Here is a 27,519-nt window from a genome sequence, read left to right as displayed (position 1 = left end):
CACCCTTTTGTTCCACTACCTTCTGCCATTTTTCAGGCGACTGCATAATTCCATCCTCCCAAAACTTTTTATCTTTTTGAGCAAAGAACTGTTCCAGGTGCCTTTTACAGTCTTCCAGGGAATTGAAATTTTTTTCTATTAAGAGAATTTTGTAAAGACCTAAATAAATGGAAATCTGAAGGTTCAGTGTCTGGTGGATACGGTGGATGAATCAGAACTTCCCAGCCAAGCTGTAACAGTTTTTGCCTGGTCATCAAATAAACATGCAATCTTGCGTTATCCTGATGGAAGATTATGCGTTTTCTGTTGACTAATTCTGTACGCTTTCCGTCAAGTGCCGCTTTCAGTTGGTGTAATTGGGAGCAGTACTTGTTGGAGTTAATTGTTCGGTTTTCCGAAAGGAGCTCATAATAGAGGACTTCCTTCCAATCCCACCATATACACAACATCACCTTATTTGCATGAAGACCGACCAGCCTTTGGTGTGGTTGGTGGTGGTTCATTTCACTTGCCCCATGATGTCTTCTGTTCCACATTTATTGCACAGTATCCACTTTCCATCACCCGTCACAATTTGTTTTAAAAATGGGACATTTTCGTTACATTTAAGTAAAGAATCACATGCGGAAATATGGTCAAGAAGGTTTTTTTCATTTAACTTATGTGGACCCAAACATCAAAGTGATTAACATAACCAAGCTGGTGCAAATGATTTTCAACGCTTGATTTAGATATTTTGAGTATGTTGGCTATCTCCTGCCTGGTATAACGTTGATTTTTCTCAATTAATGTCTCGATTGCTATCAACTTCAACTGGTCAACCTGACTGTGGATCATTGTCCAGTGAGAAATCTCCAGCACGAAACTTCACTTTTGACAGTTTCAGTCAGTCACAGCACCTTCTCCATATGCTGCACAAATCTTCTTTTGTATTTCAGTTGTGTTTTTACCTTTCTTGAAATAATAAAGCATAATAGGCCAAAAATGTTGTTTTTCTTCCATCTTCAATATCAAAATGGCTATACAAAAATTCACCAATTTTGATGTCTTTTTTTAAATGCATGCTGATATGACAGCTGTCACATATAATCTAACAAAATTGTTTCAAAAGAAATTAAAAACAACTAAGTGCTACTAGAGCCATCTTACGGAAAAAAACGAACGAACCTTTTGGCCAACCCAATACTTTAGCGTATATATTGATAAATTACTTAAAAGGAAGAACACTCCCATGTCCATTGTTCTTTTAAAAACAAAAATTCCTGGTTATTGAGAATTATTCTTCTATGTAAACTTAAAATCAGGCTTTCAAGTCCCACTAAAATTTCAGTGGGATTTTAATTATGATTTATATTGACTTTACATATTAATTTGAAAAGTAAACTTTTTTTATAGTATTATATCAATTTAAATATGGTATATTCTTCTAGTCAGTTATTTTTGACTTTAGTCAAATTCTTATAAATTTTTCTCCTCTGTGGGACACACTCCTTTCTGTTGTTGTAAAAGTTTATTTCCAGGTATTTAATACCCTTTCTTAGTAACAGGGATTTTTCTCCCACAAAGTACTATTTAAAATTTTTCTCATGAAATTAATATATACATTGGGAACATTGGAGAAGTATGTAATACAACCACTTTATTACAAGCATTTATTTTGGAATATTTCCTTCTAGACCCAGTATGATCAGCAAATAAAATTTTGTGAGCACACTGCAATGGTTTAACTCAGAAATGTACCAGATCGTCCATATATGCAATTTGGTTATCAGTGATGTATAGTATTTGTATTTGCTAAAAATAAATCCACTGAACTTGTCTTAAATTGAGTGCTCTTTAAGAAATATTTGTCCTTTCACTTCTCCAGTTACAAAGTCATAATAGTATAAATATCTGAAATGTGCAATGTAGGAAAATGGAGGTTCTCTGTATCTGCCCCTCCCCTGCCTCTGAGAACCCTAAGTACTTTTAACAATTTGGTGTTTATTTTTCCAGACAATATTGGCACCATCCTAGATGTAACATTTCTTTCCCCACTTGCAGTATTTTCCCAACTTGCAACATTTTATCCCATGTCATTAGAAATTGATGTACTTTTGTGTGTGTGGTTACATGGCATTTTCCACAGTATTTTCTTGAACAGATGTTCAAATTTAACTGTTCATCTATTGGATTTTTATTTTTGCTGTTTACAAACATTTTGCAATGAACACTTTTACATAGGTAGCAGCCCCTTGTTTTTGAGTATTTTTGTAGATACATTCCTAGAAGTATATTTGCTTGGTCAAAGGATATGCATATTTACATTTTTAACTGCCCTTCAAAAAGGTTATATTACTCTTTCAAGCCTGTACTAACACTATGCGTGTGACTGCTTCCCCACACACTCTCACCAACATTGGGTATTTTTAATCTTATGACTATCAAGATAAATCTGCTTTGCTAGTGAAGTTCACTTAACAGTCATGACACTAAAATTATGTATAGAAGTTAGCCATTAAACCTCTAGCCTGGCTAGAAATACCATCTTTAATGCAGGGATCTTGTGTTTCCCATAGAGCTTTACAGTGTTACTGCTTCATAACTGGGATACAGACTCCAGAGAATACATGAGAACATCATATACCATGTCAAATCAACAAATGTTTGATACTAAGAAAAAAAGTTAAGTCCTGTGATAAACTTGGGCCATACTAATACCACTAACTCTTCTTTCCCTTGACCAATCATTGGTAGTTTGCTTTGTCATCTCAATCCTCAATCGATTGGGCTGTAGAAATATTGTAATTTGATTTAGAGTTCAAGTGAATAAAATGGCTGTCAAGTTATTAGTCAGCCTTTTCAAAATATCTGAATAGTTTGTAAAAAGGAACTTTGTCAAGGCTTTATTAGTTATTAATCAAGATACTTTAATGTCTTGTATTCGCACTCAATCTAATTTTTGCATCTGTTCCTTTTTTTCCAAATCTTGGCTTGATACCGAACCTTTCCTCAAGTTTTAAGAGTTGGTAGACTTTATAGGTAATGAACCAAGGCATTACGGAGCATGGGCTTTACAAAGCCCAGCTTGGCTTTAAGTCAGGGCTTCATTACTTAGCTCTCTGTGATCTTGGGCATTTTTAGCTTCTCTGAGAGCCCTTATCTTACCTGGGATAATAATGGTACCCATATCAGGGGGTTATTATGATTAAATAAGTTGATGGCATATAGTAATAAAAATTTTTAAAACTTACTGTTTACTATTATCTGTAAAATGGATAGAATGGTTACTCTAGCAAGGTAAATGCACATAAGTGTTTTAAAGTTTTCTTCCTCTTCCAAATCACCAAATAAGAAATCACTTTAACAGTGATAGCTGAGTAGAAGCCAATATAAATGCTTTATCATCTTAGTTTGAAATCATTGAAGTTTGCCAGAAAGTTAAACACTCTGAGATAAATATTACACTAAAAACCCAGAAATAAGCACTTTGGTATTGATGTAATATAACTTACCAAAAGAATTTATATTTTTCTTTTATTTTTGATATTTCCATGTCCAAGTTTAACCTCTAAATTTAGAGCTTTGCAGCTATGGCTACAAATATAAAATAAAATGGAGAATTAAAACAAATTATCATCAGTCACAAACCACTCCTTCTTCAAACAGCCTCATAACACTGTCAAGCTGAAATTATGCAGCAACATTTTGTCTTCATTAGAGCAGTCCTGGAGTCTGACTGAGGGAGACAGACTTAGAGATGTTACAACTCCTAGAGTCCTAATTACTAGTTAAAAAGTTTGACACACTTTGAACTGCATACTTACTAGACTTGAGTTTAAGATGCAGCTTCTGAAAGAAAGATGGTTTTATTTCATTAGGAATGGATTGGAAAAGCTATATTGATGAGAGATTTCTTTTGCTTTAAATAAATTTTGGAACAAGGTGTGAGGTGGATAGTCAATAAAGGGCAGAATCTTCTACAGGTAACATATCTAATATGCAGTCAACTTCAAAATTAGCATTTTCCCTAAGACACTCTGCCATTTAGTTGTCAACACTAATGAATAAGAGATTTAGGAGATTTTTATAGTAATCTGATGTGGAAAGAAAGGTGTAGCTGGCTAGGTACATACCGAAAATATTTCCCTCAACAGTATAGCTATTATGCTTCTGGTTTTCCCAACAGCCTTATAACTATATGACATGTGCAAACTAACAGAACAAATGCTACCTGCTAACTCCATGATAAAAATACTTGAAACTTGCCACTTTTACGATTGCCTAGAAATCTGCCATTATCACCCAAACTCTCTAGGATCTACAAGGGAACAGTAACAATTAAAATTTTTTTTCCAACTTAAATAAAACTAATCTCCCTTGTGATGCCAGTTACCCCTAGGAAAATATGCTCAAGTTTGAATAAGCATTCACTATAAATCTCAGGAAAAAAAAGTAGATATGATGGTTTAGAAATATATTAAAAGTTGCATATGGCTTATCAAAGAGTACAATAACATTAAAACCACAGGCCTCTAAAGTTTAAAAGTTTTCTGTTGAAGTTGCAGACATTTTGAATTCCACATACTTCAAACCTTTGAGAGCTATGTATCCTTACGATTTGTGCACTTTTCTGGTAGTCTGTACGTCAACAGAATTTATCAGCAAACACAACAGAAATATCTGGAACAGCCAAGGACATCCAATGATTTATTAACAAGTTATGATTTTTCTGATAAGTCAAATAATTTAAGACTAGAAATCTAAAGATGTAGGTAATGAGAAAACATAATGATCTTTTAGTTTTTAAAAATTTACCTTTGGGAAAAAACCTAAATTCTTATATCTTTTTTCTCTTTTAGTTCAAGTACACTTATGAGACTGATGGCATTACAGTGGTATAAATATGGACTACTGAAGAATCTGAAGTACTGTACTATTTGGCTTTATTTTAGACATCTAATAAAGACTTTTAACATGTTGAAAAAAAAAGCACAAGGCACAGAGATTAGCGTAGCTATAAGAACATTTCTGCTTTATGCCATGGCACTAGGCGTATAAGTCAGATGTCATATCAAAATTTGTACAGGCCAAATTCTTGGTTAGGAAAATCCTACGTATAGTGACTCTAATGGTTGAAAGATATTTCATTATATTTATATTTTCAATTATCTACTACTAACAAACTTTAGATGTTTTATATGAATCTTTTGATACTATAGCCTTTGGGAAAGGTATGGTTAATAAAAAGTTAATTTTTTAAAGAAAAGTTAAAATTGTTACATTGTTTTTTTTTCTTTGCTAAATATTTAATTAAACACATGGAAGTGAGATACCCCCTTTGCTCTTTCTCCCTTTTTTTTTTAATTTTTATTTTTTAAACGTTTCTTTAATTAATTAATTTATTTATATTTATTTTTGGCTGTGTTGGGTCTTCGTTTCTGTGCGAGGGCTTTCTCCAGTTGCGGCGAGCGGGGGCCACTCTTCATCGCGGTGCGCGGGCCTCTCACTGTCGCGGCCTCTCTTGTTGCAGAGCACAGGCTCCAGACGTGCAGGCTCAGTAGTTGTGGCTCACGGGCTTAGTTGCTCCGCGGCATGTGGGATCTTCCCAGACCAGGGCTCGAACCCGTGTCCCCTGCATTGGCAGGCAGATTCTTAACCACTGCGCCACCAGGGAAGCCCTCTTTCTCCCTTTTTATGCACAGAACAGAAGCACACATTGTCATGCCTCAAACTACTTTTTATTTGCAACTACATGATTTCACGCAATTCTTCTAAACAACGACATAAAATAGATTTCCTTGTGTATAAATAACTTACATACTCTCCATAAAGTAAATGCTCAAAGGTGCTAGAACAGATCGTCCACTCCTACAGTGTTCTCATATCCAACAGAGTTGATGCACAATATATAAATACTCAAGTCCAATATTAAAAACTCAGGCACTTGACTAACTTTAATAAAGTTTCTCAAACTATATCAATATATCTAAAGTGCATATATATTTTTTAAGAAAGATTATTCTCAATAACTTCTCTATAAAAATAAGTTTGATGGTTTAGCCCATCTAACTTTACTACTTTGAGTATGAACTTTTAATATGCAGTCAGGCTTATTCTACCTTCTCTCAACATGACACCAAAAGAATCAAAGCAGCTAGTGAGGTGCTAACATGTGAGGATTAATCCAGTGATTCCGGTCACAATGCATTCCAGGAGGAGGTACCCATGTTACTGGAATTGGGCGATATGGTTTATTCTTCCTTCCCTGATTTGGATAACCAAATGGAACAGGAGGAGGGTAGTGACTTTGATGACCATTCCCTCGGTACATTCCTGGTTTTTTTCTGGGTAAAGGGTGCCACATTGGAAGAGGCGGGAATATCAGCTCTGAAATCTGTAAAGAAGAGAAAACAGTAAGTTAATAAAAAGAAAAAATTAGTCATGTGTTATATAAAAAGTAGGTGACCTTCCAGATTACTCATTAAAGAAAAACAAAATCACTCACCCACAACCCTAAGAGTAGGTCTAAGGCACATTCCTACAATCAAGTCTAAATATGTTAAAAACCTCAAATATAACAGGTGATCAATCAGCATTTTTTTACTAAATGAGTGAAAATGAATAACCTCAAACACAGCACTCTAAAGCAACCGGATATTTTCTGGCTATTTCAACCAAAGAAGATGAAAACACGGAATGAATAGAAGCTTGTAAGGACACATCATGTTTTAGACCACTGGTTTCCACAGCTGGCTAAAGAGTCACCTAAGAAGCTTTTAAACACAAAATGTTCATGCCCCAGCCCTGGTCTACTGAACAATATTAACAAAACTTTAGGAAGAAAGGCCAAGTATTTTGATGACACTGCCGGTGATTCTAATGTAGCCAGTTTAGCATTTTGGAAAACAGTCTTAGATTATCCCATAAGTCAAGTGGGACATCAAGTTCACATCATTCAAAATGTTATCAGCAGTTTCAGACCTCTCTGCTCAGAATGCCACACCCTGTGACTATGAGTTTCAGAGTTCTCTGATTTCTAATCTGCTCTTCCTAGCATAGGCGTTTAAAAATTTATATTCTGTATAACAGCACTGCATTCATGATAGAAAATTCAAAAGGTACAAAATTGTACACAGTGGAAAAAAGTCTCTCTTCTTTATGTGATTACCAGTTACCCTCTCAGAGGCAACTGACAGTAATCAATTGTTTGATTATCTTTAGAGATATTCTATGAATATACTTGTGTATACAGCTATATACACATTTATAAAAACTCACAAAATTCTGTATTCTGCTTTTTGCACTTGATAAATACATCTCAGAGACATTCATCTAAGCACATAACAACTTTTTTTGTCATTTTACAGCTAGACAGTAATGCAATGACTATGCCATAACTAAATTAACTGGTGTCTTGTTGATAGTACATTTAGGCTGCTTTCAGTCTTTTAATATCAAAAAAACAATGCACAAAAGCAAACAAAACAATGCAACAGTGAATAACCTTAGCACAGTTAATTCTTGGTTATCTACAATAATGGGGAAATAAAGAATTTAGAGTTCAAACTAATAATTGACCTATACTACAAACCAGTAGCAAAATGGAATGTTTTCATTTCTTTCTACATTGGGGTGTTGATAAGCTTTTAAAACTTGTCAGAAAGCAGACACAATCCCACAGGCAACCACTGTTCTGATTTTTATCACCAGACTGAGTTTTCCCTGTTTGTGAACTTCATATAAATGGAATCATGTGGCATGTATTCTTTTGTATCTGGCAATTTTTTTTTTTTTGGGCCACACCGCCTGGCTTGTGGGATCTTAGTTCCCCAATCAGGGATCAAACCCGCACCCTCCGCAGTGGAATAGGGGAGTCCTAATCACTGGACTGCCAGGGAATTCCCTGGCAAAATTCTTTTGCTCAATCAGATGTTTTTTAGGTCCTTCCGTATTGTGTCTATTATTAGGTTTTTCTGTTTTATTGCTATTATCCTACTGGGTGAATGAATACACAATTTCCTCCCATTCACTTGTTAATGGGTATTTGGGTGGTTTTCCTTTTTTTTTTTTTTTTTTAAACAATCATGAAAAAAGCTGTTATAAACATTCTGATATGAGGCTTTGTAGATATTTGTTTTTTTCATTTCTCTTGTTAAATACTTAGGAGTGGAACTGTTGGGTTATAGGGCAGATGCATATTTAACTTTGTAAACGCCAGTTTTCCAAAGTGGTTATACCATTTTACACTCCTATCAACAGTTTATGAATCCAGCTGCTTCACATCCTTGCCAACATTTGGTATTGTCAGATGTTTTAATTTTAGCCATTCTGGAAGTAGTGTTTCACTGTGGTTTAAATTTGAATTTTCCTGATGACAAATAAGGTTGAGCACCTTTTTCATTTGCTTACTGGTCATTTATATAACTTCTTTTGTACAGCGTTTATTCTCATCTTTTGCCCACTGTTTTTAATTGGATCATGTGTGATTATTATTAGTGATTTATAGGAGTGACTTTTAAAGTATATTCTGGAAACAAGTCCTTTGACAAATATATGTATTGAGAATATTTTGTCCCAGTCTATGCTTTTGCCCATTCGTTTTCTTAATGGTTTCTTTTTATTTATTTATTTTTATTTATTATTTGGTTGCGTTGCGTCTTTGTTGCTGCGCGTGGGCTTTCTCTAGTTGCAGCGAGCAGGGGCTACTCTTTGTTGCGGTGCGCGGGCTTCTCATTGCGGTGGCTTCTCTTGTTGCAGAGCACAGGATCTAGGCACAAGGGCTTCAGTAGCTGTGGCTTGCGGGCTCTAGAGCGAAGGCTCAGTAGTTGTGGCACATGGACTTAGTGGCTCCACAGCATGTGGGATCTTCCCAGACCAAGGATTGAACCCGTGTCCCCTGCATTGGCAGGTGGATTCTTAACCACCGCGCCACCAGGGAAGTCCCTCAAATTAGTTTTCTAATGTATGGTATCAGGTAGCAGTTAGGTTCACTTTTTTTTTTTTTAATATATAGATTATCCAATTGTTCCAGTACTAGTTCTTGTAGACTTTCCCTACTGAATTGCTTCGGCACTTTTATTTAAAAAAAAACAAAAACAAAATTGTACATACATGGGTCTACTTCTGGACTCTCTGTTACAATAATATATTTATATATCTTTAAATCATTATCACACTATCTTGATAAACATAATGACTTAATATTAGTGTGAGATCTATGACTTGATTCTCCTTTCTTTAAATTTTATCTAGAAAAAGCATTTTGGGATTTTGATTGATAGCAAGTTGAAACTATAGATCAATTTGGGGAGAAATAAATAACATAATCTTCATTCTTAATTAGTAGAGACTTATCTCTGGAGGTTCCTTTCAGAAAACACAGACCCCCCCTCAGAGAACAAAGACCCCAAGCTCAGAATTATTTTGCCCATACTTTGATAACCTCTTTTTTAAGGCTCTTGGTAATGCCAGGTTCAAGATGGAAAAATGGATAGGTTAAAAAACATTAAAGTGGACCATCTGCACCAGCTTTCTACACAATGATTTTAAGAGCTATGCTTCTCATTCATGAAATGTTTTGTGATTACAACGTTAAGGAGAAATGTTTTATTTTAAAAGCACATAAAGGACAGTTCAATTTCTATGCCTTTCTGTTATAATTTTATCCTAATAGTCTTTCAACATATAGGAAAACAAATACAATTTAATTTTAAAAGAAAATCTAAAAATTAAAGGTCAATTTACTTGAAAAAATTAGCAGCAATCAGTTCAATTTGGAATTTACATTCTTACTTTGCTCCGTAACAAATAAAATTCTTGAGGTAAAATTAGCGCACATCTGAATGAATTCCAGGCAATTTAACAATGGTAATCTGTAGTATGTAATACATCATACAGAGGAAAAAAATGTCCAAAATATTTATGGCAATGGTCTTAAAAATGATCCCTGAATTACAAATATTATGTTTACTTATGTATATAGGGAATCTCTTGGGAAGAATACAAAATAACTGGTAATGAAAACCTCCATACAAGGGCACAAGACTGGTCATTGTGGGAAGAGGAGGACGTGTCACTATTATACTATTTTTTAAAAATTAATTAATTAATTAATTAATTTATGGCTGTGTTGGGTCTTTGTTGCTGTGTGGGCTTTCTCTAGTTGCGGTGAGTGAGGGCTACTCTCATTGTGGTGCACGGGCTTGTCATTGTGGTGGCTTCTCTTGCTGCGGAGCATGGGCTCTAGGTGCGCAGGCTTCAGTAGTTGTGGCACGTGGGCTCAGTAGCTGTGGCTTGTGGGCTCTAGAGTGCAGGCTCAGTAGTTGTGGCACATGGGCTTAGCTGCTCCACGGCACGTGGGATCTTCCTGGACCAGGGCTCAACCCCGTGTCCTCTGCATTGGCAGGTGGATTCTTAACCACTGCGCTACCAGGGAAGCCCCTATACTCTTTCATACTGTTTCAAGTTTTTGTTTTGGTTTGTATTTTTTTTAAAGCAGGTGTGTATGTTATAATAGACACATACACATATACCGCTAAGAATGTGATAATCTTCAGAACTAATCTTCCTTTCAAGCCTAGGAAGGATAATTCAACAATTAAAAAAAAAATTAAGAACTCAAAAATTAAGTTATACTGAAAGGATGTTCATTATATAAATGTATCCTGGATTTAAAGGTTCACTTTCTCATACTCATGATACACTGATTTCTTACTCATCAAGGTCTAAATTCTCATTTTAGCCCAAATCAAACCCTACCAGAAACCTGGTATGTTTAATTATGTCTAATTAAGGCCAAATTAATAAAAATAGGTATATTTAAAAATATACTCAAAATTAGAAAAACTACACGTACAGAATAAGGCTCAACTCAAAGGACTTCTTTAAATTTTTGTATTAGTAGCTATATGACTCTTTAAATGTTAAAGCAAAGAAAGATTGTTTTGGCTTGAGTGAAAAACTAAAGAATAATTTAGTGAGGTTTCTCTTTAATCATAGAAAGGGAAAGAACATGAAAGTTAGGTACAAATTGGAAGTGTTAAAGGCTGCAAAAAAATGAGTGGCTATTTTTGAATGCAATAAGGATTTTTAAAACATTAGGAATGTTTTAGCACCATGATTTTTTCTATTGTTTTTACAATGTATTCATCCCACTTATTTAGTAAAGCAGACCTTTGATAAAATGACTCAGGATGCCTATTTCATCTCAGAGGAAGTAGCTTCCCCTTAGCGTGGGAAGGCAAGAACCGTGATCCAGAATTTCAGCTCAGAAACTTTGGGCAATATAAGCAGGACTACCTAGAATGCCCTTGCAATCCTTGCTCATGACCTTCAATATGGAGCCACTTCATGGTTACCTGGTACACGGGGCTGGGGGTCGCAGCCACTGAATTGGGTTTCACTTCTACTTCCTTACTTGTTTCTTCATCTGAAGAAGAGGACCCTGAATGATAATCAGAGGTAACCTTATCAAGGGCCCTGGTCACTTTCTTGGAAATCTCATCCTTGTTCTCTTCCTCATTTTCAAAGCTGGCAACAATGAATGCATTGTTTTTCTCTCCATACCTAAGAATAAAAAAACCAAAAAACTTACACACCTTGAAGTCACATCAACAAAGCAAGAAATGTCCATAAAAACAATTGAACAGGTCTGGACATGCCATCAGTCCCAGGCAAAGAAGGAACCCTCCCAGAACTTGATTCTACATCTATAGTATCCTAACGAAGCTTCATGCCAACAGGCAGGCCACAATTTTCTACTTCTAGTCTATTAAAGTACAAATACAAAGTGACCTCATTCTCTTTTCCAATTTTCTTTTCTACTGACTCCTGACAAAAATAGTTGTTTACGATATCAAAGAGAAACTCACTGTTTTGATTACATTTTTGTATGTACCATTGAAACTGGCCATACAGAACTTTCTAACAAATTTTTAACTGACCCTTATAACGTAGATCCTAGTAATTCAAGTCAAAAATCAACCAGACATCTCCTGTGGGATTTACTTTTACCACGATTAAATAAAAAAGAGGCCTGTGTTTCTTATATCCACACTGACAAAAATGAGAACTGAGGCAACTGTTAAGTTAAAGGGAAAAAAAAAAAAACTACTGTTGAGGAAAATAAAAGGATTTTGCTTGAATTATACTGCTGATTTCATAGAGATTCCTATGATAAATGCTTACCCCTCATCTTAATTTTTTTAAATTAAGCAAACGTTATCCTTCCAAAACATTTTTAAAGCTTTGATCTAAGAAAAATAATTGTCAGAACATGTAACTTTGGCTGTTGGGTACTAGAAAAAAGGAAAATAAATTCTGCAATGAGGAAAAATAGCACAACACACAGTAAAACTAGGAGTTTTCATTGAGAGGACAGAGGAGAAACCCACAAATCCATTCACATAGATTGCACAACATAAACACTATGAAACAATTTCTAGGAAGTGTTAGGACAAAGGAAATGAATTGTTAAGCAGTCTTACACAGCATGTAATTAAAGTTAAACAAAGTGATTCTAAGCTTAAAAAATATAAAAACATCAACAGAAAATAGGGTTAATTGACTATGATGTCAGTTAATTTCATTCATGATAATTCTTGTCTCAAATTATTTCTGAATCAGGATGATATCTACAATTAAGTAAAAGGCCTAACTGCAACAAAGCCTTTGAAAGTTTAAATGGCAATCAAGTAGTCTCACAGGTGAGTTCTATTTCTTTCAACTGTGCTATCTTCCGACCTCATAGGCTAGATGGGGCCATAAATGCAATCTAAATATGGTACATAATTTCCTTTTCTATTCTTTTTCAGTCTCTCTCATAAAAGGAGTTACTGCAGGATGGTGGAAAGAGCACTAGACATGTTTCTGGTTCTGTTCTGTCATTAACTAGCTCTGTTACCAGGTGCAAGTTATTTAATCTCTCCCGGCCTTAGTTTCCTATCTGCAGAATGAGGAAGCTGAAGATAGCTGGATAGTGGTTAGTCTTCAGCTGGTGATTCTTCTTAGCAGAAGATGCCTGAACAGTGGGAAGGGTTCTTCACAACACAGAATTCATGAAGTATAATTTCAAGATTACTTAGCCTTGGGTTGTAGCAGTGGAAATCTACCCCTTGGTCCTTTCCAGGTTTAAAGATGCAACAAATTTCAATACAATCAAAGGTTAATTCATATATTAATGCCAGCAGTATTAATAATGGGCTTAGGCCTACCTTCAGTATTGCCCATTAATGGAGTAGTCAAAATTCAAGCAAAACAGAAAGGCAAGAAATTTGAGAAAAATCCCTGCCTCTGTAGAAACAGAAACCTAATCCAAGGGCAGACATCTAATGATTGAAGGATCAGCTTTATTAACTCAGGTTTCTTCGACACTCAAGCTCAGTTAGGTTCTACAATTTTCCCGTGGTAGTATTTTGCTATGAGGGCTCTCTTCAGGGTAAGTGAAGCTGCTTACTATATTACTGTAACATTAGAATGTGCAGTTAATTCCTCAGAATTCATAATGGACAACTTTTAAATTTTCCAATTTTCAATGACACACTGCTAAAACATTCAGGCCTACTGAGTTAATTTGAAACAAATCAATAGTATCTATTGCTCTTTATCAGGAAAAGAAAGGATTATCGAAATTACAAACAAACAAAAAATGAAGTGTAGAATATTGAGTAGATAATAAAGCTGCCAGCTATTTGCAGGCCTTCTCCTTATAGGATCTGTTGTCTATTCAGTATCTTCTCAAATATTTCACTCAGTGAAATATTTCTAACTATATAACACTTTGCACTCTTCCAATATTTATCCTGATGGAATAACTCTATGAAGAATGTTCTCTTTGAGTGCATTTCAATTTTTTTTCATAACCTTAGTCTTTAGTATACCAATGAGTTATTATTTTTAATGACTCAAATATTTATTCAATTATATAACTGCTATATCAGCTTTAATTTTCAGAATATTTCCAGTTTTGGTCCAAAGGCACTAATATCTCAGTCTCCTCTATTAATTTATAGCAATCACCTCTACCCAGTCACTAACAGGTCTTTCTTTCTGGGATTTCTATCATCACTGAATGAGCACTCATATTCTGAAGATATCAATAATTTCTATTAACTGTGAAAAACCTCACATCATAGCCAATTTGGGGCAAAATTTTGATCATATATAAAAGAATTAGAAGGCTACTGAATGCAAAGATTTTCTTACGTTAACAAGATTAAAGCACAGTAATTTTTTATTATCTGGCATCATCAAGAAATGAAGTATCCACTTAAGTAGAATGTCCATGTAACTAAAGCTTTTATCTTCAGGTGCCAAGATGTAGTTTAAGCATTTCAAATAAATATGTCCAAAATGTTTATATAATTAGCCAACTTCTTAAACATCCTTGGATATGGAAACTTTTCCCTAATGATTTAAGATCATTGTATTAAGTATTCATTATTTGATGGTGTGATAATACATTTGGGTCAACTCTTTTGCTTTTTTGTTCCTGCCTCTATGTCAGACTATTACTTTTGTTTGTAGCTTTATGACAACAGTATCCTGGGGGATCGGTTCCAGGACCATCCCTGCCTCCCCCCAATGCCAAAATCTGTGGATGCCCAAGTACCTTAAATAAAATGGCATGGTATTTGCATACAACCTATGCACACCCTCCCATACACTTTAAATCATCTCTAGATTACTTATCATATCTAATACAATGTAACTGTTATATAAATAGTTGCATGGTATGGCACATTCAAGTTTTGCTTTTTGTAACTTTTTTTCCCCCCCTCAAATATTTTTGAACTAAAGTTGGTTGAATGCATGGATGTGGAACCCTCAGATACAGAAGGCCAACCGTACTAGGAACAATCCCCTTTCAAATGCCACGTAATTTTTTATGGGCTGAAAAACTACACAACTAACTTAAAAGAACTGTGTGTTAAGTAAGAGTAAATCATGATCACAGTGTGGGCCTCATAAAAAGTAAACATTTCAATATAATAACTTTGTGATAGCTATTTCTTGTATAATGAGGTCTTCTGCAGGGATTCAGTGGACCAAGTCTACAAAACAAAGTCTGATCCTGGCCTATGGTAAGTGCTTAATTAGTCCCAGACTGTAAAAATGTTTGACCTTCTTAGACCAAAAATTGAGGTATCTTGCTCTTCCTTTTTCTGAGAAATAAGTATTGGAGAATCTACTACCTACACCCGGTTTCCCAAAGCAATAAGCTTATATAAGCCACCAGCTTATATCAAGCAGCTCCAGGGTGGTCCAGAAAATTGTTGCAGGATTACCACTCATTTTTTCCAACATGTCTTCACCACCACTTTCATTGCTGGAGATCAGGTCATAGGCTATGACCACCTTTGGAACATATTAGGGTTGCATCAAAAAGCACCTCTACTATAATCAATGGGTGAATTGTACCTCTAAACCAAAGAGAAAACCCTAAAGGAACAGCTGTAGGAAATCACTCACAGGGGTTCCATGCATCTATTCATCCTGTTCCTCCTGCCTGGAAATGTCCTTCCAACCTTGTCATCTAGTCAACTGCAACTCATCCTTCCCCACTCAGCTCAAGTATCACCTACTCTACAGTCAGCCCTCCATATCCATGGGTTCTGCATCCATGCATTCAACCAACCACAGACCAAAAACATTTGGGGAAAAAAAATCCAGAAAGTTCCTAAAAGCAAAACTTGAATTTTTTTCAATTCAAGCAACTATTTACATGGCATTTACATTGCACTTACAACTATTTACACAGCATTTACATTGCATTAGGTATTATAAGAAATCTAGAAATGATTTAAAGTATATGGGAGGTTATGCATAGGTTATATGCAAATACTACACTATTTTATATAAGGGACTTGAGCATCCGAGGATATTGCCTCTGCCTGTGTGTGTGTGTGCATGTGGCCGGGGCAGGGGCATGTTCTGGAACTAATCCCTCACCAATACCAAGGGCTGACTATAGTCTTTCCTGAGGCAGTAACTTTCTCCTTTGTGCCACCAACTACTGCATTTTGTACATACTTCTATTATAGCACAAATCACACTCTGTTGTAATCTGCTTATTCTTTCTTCTCCCTTATTACACTCTGAACTACCTGAAAGAAGAATGTCACTTTCATTTTTTAAAAACCCCACAACTAAGAATGTCTGGTCCAAAATGAGTAATTTTATTTAATTTAATTTATTTATTTATCTATTTATTTATGGCTGTTGGGTCTTTGTTGCTGCGCATGGACTTTCTCTAGTTGCAGGGAGCAGGGGCTGCTCTTCGTTGTGGTCTGCGGGCTTCTCTTGTTGCAGAGCATGGGCTCTAGGCACGCGGGCTTCAATAGTTGCAGCACTTGGGCTCAGTAGTTGTGGCTCGCGGGCTCTAGAGTGCAGGCTCAGTAGTTGTGGCGCACGGGCTTGGTTGCTCCGCGGCATGTGGGATCTTCCTGGACCAGGGCTCAAACCCGTGTCCCCTGCCTTGGCAGGCCGATTCTTAACCACTGCGCCACCAGGGAAGCCCACAATGAGTATTTTTAGAATGAATGAAGTTCAATTAGATTTCATACCTAACACTCACCTTTTACAATTCTGCTCATTTAGGAGACAAGAAATAATTTCCATTATGAAAATAAAACCATGAAAATATCACTCAGCCACTTAAAAACCAAAAAGGGGGAGGGAGGCAAGAGTAGAAACAAACAAACAGAAATCAACCAAAAGTTAATATCCAGTATTATTTGGGATTAGTGTCTTTCCTAATTTGAAGAGGGGAAAGACAAGGGCACCACCAATGAAAGAAGATATAATTGACCTATAGGGAGTCTAGGTGTCTAAATTCTACAATAGAGTTCTTGGTAAAGCTCTAAAAAAAACCCCTGCTCTATCAGTTTTTGAGTTTCCTTAGCTGTAAAACAGGAATGTAACCAGTCTTTCACTATCACCTCCAAGAAGAATAGTTTACAAAATTCACAGCTGAGAAAGCCAAACAACCAGCTCCTGGCTATAAAAATACATGCGTAGGCAGTACCTGAGAGAATTTCAAAAAATCAGTTCCAGCATGGTAATCAGTTCAGCCGCCAAACTCAAGAACTCACCGACAGCACACCTCACATGGGTCCACCCATAGAGTGAGTTCCTTTGGCAAGCCCAGGTCACTGTACAAAATGCAGCTGTTCTCACAGGCTTTCAGGACATCAGGATCAACTCTCTGAAACTTATTGACACGAATGCATCTACAACAAAGTGGAGTAATGTTAATAGCTTTAAATAAATATAAATCAGAAACTTTGTTATATCTATTGGTATTTACCAACATGAATTTAAAAAAGTAAAATGAACCCTGGCAAAGAACCCAGGAATATCTATCCTAAATAGATAATAAATCTGAACTACAGGCAAAGAGGCAGCAGCATCATCAAGACTACCCAGCCTGGTGGAAAGAAGAGTCTGTGTGAGCACAGGGAAATCACTAGAACTGGCTCTACTTCATTTCACACAGAAACTACTCAATCTCACACATACATTAAATGAGCAAGCAGTACAAAAGTTGCATGAAATTACTTAGAGCTTTGAATGTAAAAGTTTTAATAGGCCAAATTCCTATATAACAAAATCTCCAACTCACAAAAGACCTCAACCAATGGTTCAAATAATATTTGGAAATTCTTGTGACAAATTTTGATCTGTTGTTACCTTGCTTAAGAAGGGTATCCTTTGCCTTACCTATAATTGTTCTCTAAATACCGAATCAGTCAAGGACACAGAACCATTCATACCATGTACTTAAGATTAAAATATAATCCAGGGACTTCCCTGGTGGTTCAGTGGTTAAGAATCCGTCTTCCAATGCAGGGGACGCGGGTTTGATCCCTGGTCGGGCAACTAAGCCCCACACCGCAACTACTGAGCCCGCGCACTCTGGAGCCCGCATGCCACTATGAGAGAGAAGCCCACGCACCGCAACAGAAGATCCCGCATGCCACAATGAAGATCCTGCATGCCACAACTAAGACCCAATGCAGCCAAATAAATTAATTAAAAAAAAATAATAATCCAAAAGTGTTATTGGCTTATTTCACTTAACCTGTTACTCGAGTTTTCTTTTTTTTTTAAGTTATCGAAAAAGAGAAAAAAATTCTAAACCACTAAAGACTGTTCCTTTTTTTTTTGGTCGCGCCACATGGCTTGCAGGGATCTTAGTTCCCCAACCAGGGATCTAACCCATGCCCACAGCAGTGAAAGCACAGAGTCCTAACCACTGGACTGCCAGGGAATTCCCATCTGTTCCATTTTTTCTAACCTAAGAAATACCATTCACAGCTACTAACAGAATGCTCAAAGATGGCTCTCAGTATGAATGCAAAAATACCTGTTAAAATAAGTATTCTGCTTACATAGAGAAACGTTAGCTACAATGAAAGTATTTACTGCCTACAACTAAGAAATCAATAATAGAACCCAGGTTTTAGTACAAGTCCTGAGTACTAGTATTATTGGGTGAATTTAGATTAAATCATTTTACTTCTTCTTCAGACTCCAAAAATATGGAAAATATAAGTTAATTGACAAATACTGATTATATTACTAAATACAATACTGTAACATCAACAGAATAAGGTACTATTTAAATTTTTTTAAAGTTTAATTATTAGTTAATTTCAATTTTCATAAAAAACAGTGGAAAAAGTTCTCATTAGGTAACAGCTAATACATATTTCTAAATAATAATAATAATAATAATAATAATAATAATAATAATAACTCTTTTTGAAGGTTTATCATGCAATGGAGAGTTTTCTAAATGCTCTGCATGTACAGGCATACCTCAGACACTGCAGGTTTGGTTCCAGACCACAGCAATAAAGCGAGTATCTCAATAAAGGTAGTCACACAAATTGTTGGTTTCCCAGTATATATAAAAGTTGTATTACAGTACACTGTAGTCTATTAAGTGTGCAATAGCATTATGTCTTAAAAAAAATGTACATAGCTTAATTAAAAACTACTTTATTGCTAAAAAATGGTAACCACCTGAGCCTTCAGCAAGTCTTTGTAACAGTAACACCAAAGATCACTGATCACAGATCACCAAAACAAATATAATAATGAAAAAGTTTGAAATACTGTAAGAATTACCAAAATGTGACACAGAGACACAAAGTGAGCAAATGCTGTTGGAAAACTGGCACTGACAGCCTTGCTCAATGCAGTTGCACAAACCTTCAGTTTATAAAAAACGCAATGTCTGTGATGCGCAATAAAGCAAAGCACAATAAAATAAGGTATGCCTATGTTAACTTTTTAAATTTTCACAATGATGCTGTGAGTTAGATACTATTTTCTCCACTATAAAAAAGAAAGGAGGCAGAGAGAGTTTGAGTAACTTGCCCAAAATTACACAGCAAAAAGTAATGAATCCAGAGTTCAGATCCAGACCAGATGCCAACGTTCACTTTATTAAACAACCCTATTATGCCTGTACTTATCGTAACATCACCGTTAACAATTTAGCAAATTCAGAGTAAAAAAAAAATATTTTAAACCACGTAAGATACTCTTTATTCCTTTCTAGAAGATGGTCCTATGTTACAGATTCTAATGTTGTGTAGGTTGACTCAAAAGTCCCACGTGCATCAGGATCAAAAGCAATTAAGGGTAAGGTAGATCTTAGATGTATGTGTTTGTTTTTTTTTAATCTACAATGAGGGAGATGTAGACTCTAAGCTTAAAAAAATATATGTAAATATAGATGCTTAAATAGAGACTCGCTTCAACAAAATTTGCATACCTTACATATTTTTATGCTATTTTTTTCACTCTAGATACTGTGACTATTTACCCGTTAACCACTCTTCAAAAACAAGATTTTAAGAGCTGCATAAAAATAGCTCATTGTTTACTTAATGTTGACAGTGTAGTGCTTTCCAATTTTTTTGCAATTATAAAGTGTAAGAAATATCCATATGCATACATATTTGTCTGCATTTCTGATTATGCTTCTAGAATAGATTTTAGGAGATTTACTTTTCAAAGACTGTGAATATTTTTATAGATCTTGATAATGTTACCAAATTGCTCTTATTTGTATAAGAGAAACATACCCCCCTGCAGAGAAACATACTAATTTATAAAAACTTTAGAAGAAAAAGAACTTTACGGATTGAAGAGTCTACTAATTCTGGTTAATCCTATAGTCTATTCATTTTTATAAAAGAAACAACCCACAATTAACACTAATAGTTTTCTACTTCAAAGACGGCTTCAAAATGACTCAATAATGATACTTCTGATTATATGCCAATTTAATCCTGTGGCTAACTTTTTTCCTCAAGTTTTTAGAATTAATGGAAATAAAATTATACACTGTCTGACCTTTAAGCATTTACTTGATAGTGTCTCCTTTTTCAGTAATAGTACGGTGGCTTGGCACTTCCAAAAGCCTTAGTCCAATGTCAATTACATCAGTGTAAAAAGCTTGAACAGCTCTAATTCACAAAAGCTGTTCACTCTATCAGAAATGAAGATGTGCAGAAAAAAATTAAGAGAATCAAATGAGGATAAAAAACAGTAACTTGAGTGCTTTATATAGAACATCCACATTTCTACTTTCACTCACCACATTTTCCAATATACTAGGAAACCTCTTTGGATAGAAATGAAGAGGAAAATGTATCAATTACTTTGATTCTTTTCTTTTCAACAGATCATATGCTCACCTGGCTTTTAGCAAATGAGAATTAAACAAATCATATTTTCACCTCCCCTGCACACTCCGTGAACAGTCTTACACTTTCAAGAGCTCAGCGACTGAAAGGAAGTTCTTTTTACTGTGAAGGGCTGATTTGTGGAGGAATCTTTGGGGGCAGCAATATGCATAAATAAAAGAATTTCTGTATTCATGATAGTCACAACTGTTCCACTTTTATTTTTTTGGTCACATCCACAAATGGGGCACGGTTTGACAGCTGAAGTTTAGCAGAATATTCTCAACTCAGGTTCCCAAGTAGTCACAAAAATACTAAAGAGTGAGCATGCCAGGACATGTTTTACAGGAGGCTGCTCTTCTTTAAACTGTAAATGTAACTTATAAACCACAGTACAAAAGATAGCTGCGAGTGAGAATTGCCTTCACTCTCAGAGACAAGGCTGTGGTAGGACTGTGGTATACAGAAAGCTCATAAGAATTTAGGGTCAGTGAGACCTGAATTCAAATCCCAGAGCTAATATTTACCAGTTGTGAATCATAGGTAAGTTACCTTCATCCATAAAATGGTTACACTGGCTTCTACCACAACGAATTATGCACAGTACAAATGAAATTATTCCTGTGTCAAGAACATGTTAGGTGTCTAATAATCTTAGTTCTCATTTGCCAAAAAACTTTTAACACATAACATGCAATTTACTTTTAGATACAAGGAACTCATTTCCCTCAACCCTTACCATGCCCCCTTTTAAGTGATAGTTTTAGGGGTTCTCTACAATTGGGAAAGCCCTCAACTACCTGTGATACTTAAAGAAAAACACTCAGGAACCACACTATGACCACAAGACAAGACTAACTCCCATGAGCCTATACTACTGGCCCCCCAAGTCCAGGCAGTGGGACTCCAACAACAAATACTTGTATTTTAAAGTGAATAAGGAAAAAATAAAACTGAGACGCTCCTGAGTTGGGTATTTTGCAGATAAACTGTGAAAGGCATGGCCTGGACACACCCATCATTCCTGGCATTCATTTGAGGAGCTGATCAGCCTCTTCATTTAGTCCAATCTAACTGTCCAAGCTATTCCTTTACCTGTAGGCCTGTCCTTTTGATGGTTTTTCTGGATACCAGTGATTTTTATATTTTTCTTGAAGTATTAGAGTCAATTTCTCAGCAAACCTCTCGACTGCTTCTTTTTTCAACTTATCATGTTTTCGAACTAGCCTTGTGAAAAAGAAGACTACGGCAGCAATTTCGTTCTTCATCTTTCCCTGCAAAGATAAAATAGTTTTTCTCAAAAAACCAAAACATCACAACTTGAAGATAAAGCTCTGCAAAATATCCCTCCTTTACAGCAGCACCCCTTCCTCCTTCCAATTTTATCCTGTGTTTCACTGGCTCATATCTGGAGTAGGGAACAGTCACTAATTTATGCCATAAAGACCTTATTATAAAATACTGTTTAAGAGTCTTATCGCCTAGCTTTGTAAAGGCGTTCAGTAAAGAGAGCACACCAAATTGCTCCTGTTAGCTAAAATAAAATCAGAGATATCACTCAAAGAGAAGCATTACAATGATACCACTATATAGTTTTTACTAAATGTGTCAATATTTAGCTACAATAATTCAAGTTTAAAGTTCTATGAAATAACTTGTATTTTAAAACATAAAAAAGTCCACTTTAAAATCCAGTATTGTAGAGCCACTACAGAAGACAGTTTGGCAGTTCCTAAAAAGGTCAGATATATGGCTACCATATGACCCAGCAATTCTACTCCTAGCTCTATACCCAAGAGAAATGAAACCATATGTTCACACAAAAACTTGTACACAAATGTCCACAGAACCATTATTCATAATAACTAAAAAGTAGAAATAAACTAAATGTTGATCAACTGATAAATGGACAAATAAAGTGTGGTATATTATTCGGCAACAAAAAGAAATGACATACTGATATGTGCTACAACATGTATGAAACTTGAATACATTATGCTAAGGGAAAGAAGCCAAAAGACCAAATACTGTATCACACCAATTATATGAAATGTCCAGAATAAGCAAATCTATATAAACAGAAAGTAGATTAGTGGCCTAGGGGTAGGAGGATGGGGGGAAAGGAGTGATGTGAGTGAGTAAGTATAAGATTTCCTTTTGAGGTGATGAAAATGTCCTAAAATTGACTATGGTGATGGTTGTACAACTCTGTGAATGTACTAAAACCAAAGACCTGTACATTTTAAATGTGTGAATCATATAGTATGTGAATTATATTTCAATAAAGCTGTTATACACAAAGAAAAAAAATCCATTCTCGAGCTTCTGTAAGCATTCTTTCAAGAACAGAGATATATTTACCTAAAAAATATGACCAAAAAACCCAGCTCTATCAAAACGTATTTAAGAGAGTGGAAATTCAGGGTCATTCACAGAAAATCTAAAAGAAATAATCAGAGATTCAGCTGCATATTGGAACTGCCTCAAGAAGGACTCTTTTTAAATGACAGATCTGATTTATCACTGATTAATCCATAAAGGCAAAAACCTTGTACTGGGATTGTTTCGATGTATGTTCTGTCTTCGCTTGATGAGCTCATTCATTTGGCTGCTGTAAGTAACTTGGAGTTATTCAGATGCTGCGTTTACTAAGCAACATCACCTTTGCAGAGCCAATTATTAAAGACATACAGCCCCTGTTAGGTTTAGTGCAAAAACTGACCAACCCAGCCTATAGTTTGTGTTCTTTCACATTTAAAAAATAAAGCTGATCCTGTTAGCTTCCTTTTTCTTTTCTCAAACTTGCTCTTAAAGTCCGTCTTCATAAGATTCCTTTCCTCCTTGTGCAAATTCAAACAAGGGACCCCAGTGTGAAATAAATTCTATATGTTATTTGAGAGGTGTGCTGGCAGCCATGGCCACCCTGATGCTGGACGGGAAGACACCCAAACCTTCCTCCCGGAACCCTGAATGCCAAGTCTACCTTCTATGGGCAGCTGCACACAACCCCAGCCCTCCACAACTGCTGTGCAGCCTCCTCCTGAAAAAAAGGCAGCCATTTCCACTTATAAAGCTATATTTATACTCCACCACGTTATGATGGAAAAGAAAACCCACTGCAATTTAATACATGGTTTGGGATGAAACTTGCTGATGGAACTCCATTAGCCTCCACCCCACCAAAGAAAACAAGAAAGGTACTCAATCCCTAACTAGCTCATTCTCCTCATTCATTAAATTGGCCAACTATGTTCCACGTATCTGAGTTTTGTGTTCCTTTTGTTTTTTCTTCTCTGTTTCATATCAAAAAATAAAAGGAAGAAAGGAAGGAAAAGGACCACTTAGTGGTTGCTTTGGGTTGTAACACAAGACGAGTCATACGGAATTACTTTTGGTTTTTTTTTTTCAGTTTGAGGGAATGATGCCTGGAAGAGCTGAGAATTTAACCCACCTCCACCGGTCAGTATCCTAGGAGTACCAAAAGGGTACCCCCTAGAGGGGAGAGTTACGAGGTCAGGGAGAGAGAAACCAGAAGCTAGCGGGGCCAAGAAGCCCCTAGGCGTCTCGAGTAAGTCGCCGCAATCCCTCCACCCACACTCGGAGCGAAAAGCTCCCATTTTAAACATCGCACGGTGACGTCATCCAGGGACGTCGTCACCGAGGCGGCTGCTCCTCAAGTTCTACTTTGTTCCACAGGCTCCTCTGCTCACGGCGGCGGGCAGAGAACCCAAAGGAAAAAACCCAGTCCTGCCTTCCAGGAGTTTATAACTTTGTACTCTTCCCTCTCTTGTAACGAAAAGCTTCATCGCGGCCGTTTCTAGAAACAAGTTATTTCTCCCGACAGACGTTCCCAAGGTTGAGGAAGGGGGGGTGGTGGCGGGGGGAGGTCCCGGCCGCGGGGGGTGACGAGCCCTCGACCAGCCTCCGCGGCGACACAAAGCGGGCTCTGGACCCCGAGCGACAGGATCCCCACGGGGCCGGGAGTTGGGCTTTGTCAGCCATCCAAGCCTGCTGCTCGGCACTCGCGCTTGGGTTTGAAGAGCGCCGGGTGAGTAGGCACCAAACGTCTCCACCCACTCCTGGAAGAACGGCCTGCCCGCGCGTCCAACTTCTGCAATCGCGGGTCTTCCTGAGTTAAGGGGGCAGCGCCCCGAGCCCCCTTCCCTTCCCCCCGCGAACAGCCTCGCAGGCTCCGCAGCCCCCGGGCAGGCTCCAGCCTCCGGCAGCCCTGGGTTCGAGAACCGGGCTCCCCTCAGGCGCGACCCCCCTCCCGCCCCCCCCAGACAGCGAGCCGGATCCCCGGCTCCAGGAAACCCACGGACGCGGAGGGGGAGGGGGCGTGGGAAGGCGCAGGGCTGTCGCCCACCGCGAGCAGAAGGTAACGCGCGGTGAAAACGTGGCAGGAGCCTCGAGGCGGCGACTCCTCCGTCGCGATGCCGCTGAGGGTCCCGCGGAAACCCTCACGGGCCGCCCCCCTCCGTCCCCAGCCCTTCCTTCGCGCCGGGCCAGAGCCGATGCAAGCAGGTTCGACCCCGCACTCCTCCTGGTTCCCCCGCGCGCTGCCCGCCCGCGAGCCTTCGACGTGGCCGCAAAGGCGCCCGGACCACCCTCCTCCCGAAGCCCTCAGCCCCGCCATGTCCGCCTCCTCCCGGCCCGGTCTCCTCACCGCCGCCGCCTCCGCTCTGGGGCCACAGATTCCCTCCTGGCCGGGAACCGAGGGCGCCGCCTCAGCGGGCCGGCGCTCGGCGGCAATGAGCGCGGCGAGCCTCGTCTGGCGCGTGCGGCTCCCGCGTCGTCGGGCGGCCGAGCGCGCGCTGAGAGGGCGGGCTGGCGGGCGCGCGAGCGAGCGAGCGCGGCTCTGAAGCGGCGCGCGGGGGGCTCGCGGCCCGGAAGAGGGGAGGGGCGATGACCCGGGAAAGGGATGGCGCCGCGCGGGACCGGCTCGCGCTCCTGGGGGGGAGGAGCCGGAGGCGGGGCTTCGTCGACGTCCCGCCCCCAAGGCTCCGGCCTCGCTGTGCGAGCCGCGAAGCGCCTTCAGTCCTGCGACGCGCCCGCGAACCCTCGGGTCAGACGGCGAGGGCCGCAGCACCGCGGGCTTCCCTCCTCGGGAAGGAACGGCGCTGAGAGCCGAGCGGACCCTCGCCAGCCCGCCCTACCTGCTGCAGCGTCTTCGGGGGTCGCGTGGGCCACTTCCACTCGGCTGCCTGGGCCTCTGCTTCCCCCTCTCGTTGCTCCTTGTCGCTCTGCGCCCTGACACCCTCCGGCCCGGGAGGGCGAATACTAGACCCTGCTCTGTAGAGGTCCAGTTCTCTAGACCTGGGGCTTCGGGGGCGGGTTGGGGGGCGTGGGGGTCTACACAGATCAGACGGAAGGCGGACTTTGCTTTTGTGGACTGATGCTCTTCCTTGCTGTGATAGTTACGGGCACGTCAGCTGTGCAGCCGCCTTGTGATATTTCAGTTTGTTTCGATGTCCTAGTTGGGCCCCTTCCTGGCCGGGCAGGTGGCTCCCTCAGAGCAGGGACTGCCTCCTGTTGACCCTTGTGTCCCAGCTTGGCACTGAGTACAGTGTCTTGCACAAAGGAGGGGCTCCAGGGATGTTGGCTGAATGAAACCTTCAGAGTCCAAGCTTTCTATTTCCCAGCCACTTCTAGTCAAGGACTTCCAGATACAAAGCTTAACCTTTGAACAAATACAAATGTGGAAAAGGTACGTTAACTTTATGAAAAAAAAGAGGAACATCTTTCCAACCTTTTGTATTGAACTGGCGCCATGGTATTAGTTTTGTGAAAGCACTTTAATACATTAAACAGGCCAGAAAAAGACAAGATATTTCTACTTTTTTTTAATTAAAAGAGAGCCAGCTTTCGCTGTTTCTAGCCAAAACATATTGTAAATTACTCAAGAAATGAGTGTTCAAGTTATACGTTGACCATATATTTCACTGCCTGCTACGCCTGGGAGCATGTTTTCAGCCCAGTTCTATGAATATTTTAAGTTTGTGTTACTGATGGTGAGTATAGCCTATTCGCAATTCAAAACGTTAATGCTTTTAGCAGTAAAAAATATGCAGTTCCCAAACCAGTACAATAAACTTTATTTGTATTAAAAAAAAAAAAAAAGTATAGTGTTCTACCTAGAGCTACTCACTGGTCAATTTAAGGAGGATACTTCTATTCACACCCTAGTCTATTCTAGGAGATAGGAAGGTGTTTTCATTCTAATCTCATAACAATCTGATTGAGGTTATTTTACTGATGAAGGCTTTTCTCTCTACGATTTCATAAAATAGCTAGGCAGTGACAAACACTACTCAGAATTTGTCCAGAAATTTCTAAAGCCCAAGATTAGTATTTTCTTTGATGTTTATAAATCTGTGACCCGCATGGCCCAGTCTTAGAGCAGTACTCTACTCAAAACACACAGGCAAGTACCTGAAACGTAATTTCAAAATACAAAAAATTCTCATAGCCTAGACACTGCGAAGCAGATAAATAACAATGTATCTTAAACACTTAACTTCTCTTTTCTCTCTAATCCACTGTTCTCACACAAGGTAGCTGCTTGTGTGCCTCTGTCTTTCAAAACGCCCTACTCTTCTCCAGTCCTGGCTGCTGTGCTTTAGATCTTTCCCCCCAGCTCTCTTTCCTCCTAATTCAGAACCACACAAGCCCAAAAGAATTGGTCTCAAGTCAGGACCCTCCTCTTTAGGAGGCTGGAAGAGGGGAGCAGAGCTGATACAAACAGTTACCCATTAATATGGATTTTTCCTTTCACAGTTTCTTTCTTTTCTCAGTTAACTCTAAATGTTCACTAAGATCGTGTGTTAATAGATGTAGT

The 27,519-nt window shown here is 38.3% G+C and overlaps 1 protein-coding gene across 2 annotated transcripts; it reads right to left on the bottom strand.

Moving 5' to 3' along the window:
* Positions 1–5,698: 5,698 nt before the first annotated feature.
* On the bottom strand, positions 5,699–25,553 carry BTG3 (BTG anti-proliferation factor 3). 2 transcript variants are annotated; one of them, XM_082391979.1, is made up of 5 exons: positions 25,348–25,546; positions 21,777–21,955; positions 17,073–17,210; positions 11,340–11,547; positions 5,699–6,376 (listed from the first exon to the last, which is right to left on the bottom strand). In XM_082391979.1, exons 2-5 carry the CDS (start codon positions 21,947–21,949, stop codon positions 6,137–6,139), a joined length of 759 nt encoding a protein of 252 aa, XP_082248105.1. In that variant the 5' UTR covers positions 21,950–21,955; positions 25,348–25,546; the 3' UTR covers positions 5,699–6,136. The 2 variants fall into 2 exon arrangements, with proteins under 2 accessions (XP_082248105.1, XP_082248106.1); XM_082391980.1 differs by lacking the exon at positions 17,073–17,210 and having other exon boundaries at positions 25,348–25,553.
* Positions 25,554–27,519: the final 1,966 nt, after the last annotated feature.

Source organism: Balaenoptera borealis, assembly GCF_965194805.1.
Source record: "Balaenoptera borealis genome assembly, chromosome: 5".
NCBI lineage: Eukaryota > Metazoa > Chordata > Mammalia > Artiodactyla > Balaenopteridae > Balaenoptera > Balaenoptera borealis.
The sequence above is the reverse complement of the archived record's forward strand: the minus strand, read 5'-3'. Positions and strand labels throughout refer to the sequence as shown.

Coding starts and splice junctions, on each gene's coding strand:
- BTG3 (XM_082391979.1), bottom strand. CDS start 21,949: ATGAAGAACGAAATTGCTGCCGTAGTCTTCTTTTTCACAAGGCTAGTT. Junction 17,211..21,776: donor TCAAAAGGACAGGCCTACAG/GTAAAGGAATAG, acceptor ACTTTGTTGTAG/ATGCATTCGTGTCAATAAGT. Junction 6,377..11,339: donor CCCCCAGCCCCGTGTACCAG/GTAACCATGAAG, acceptor TCTTCTTTACAG/ATTTCAGAGCTGATATTCCC.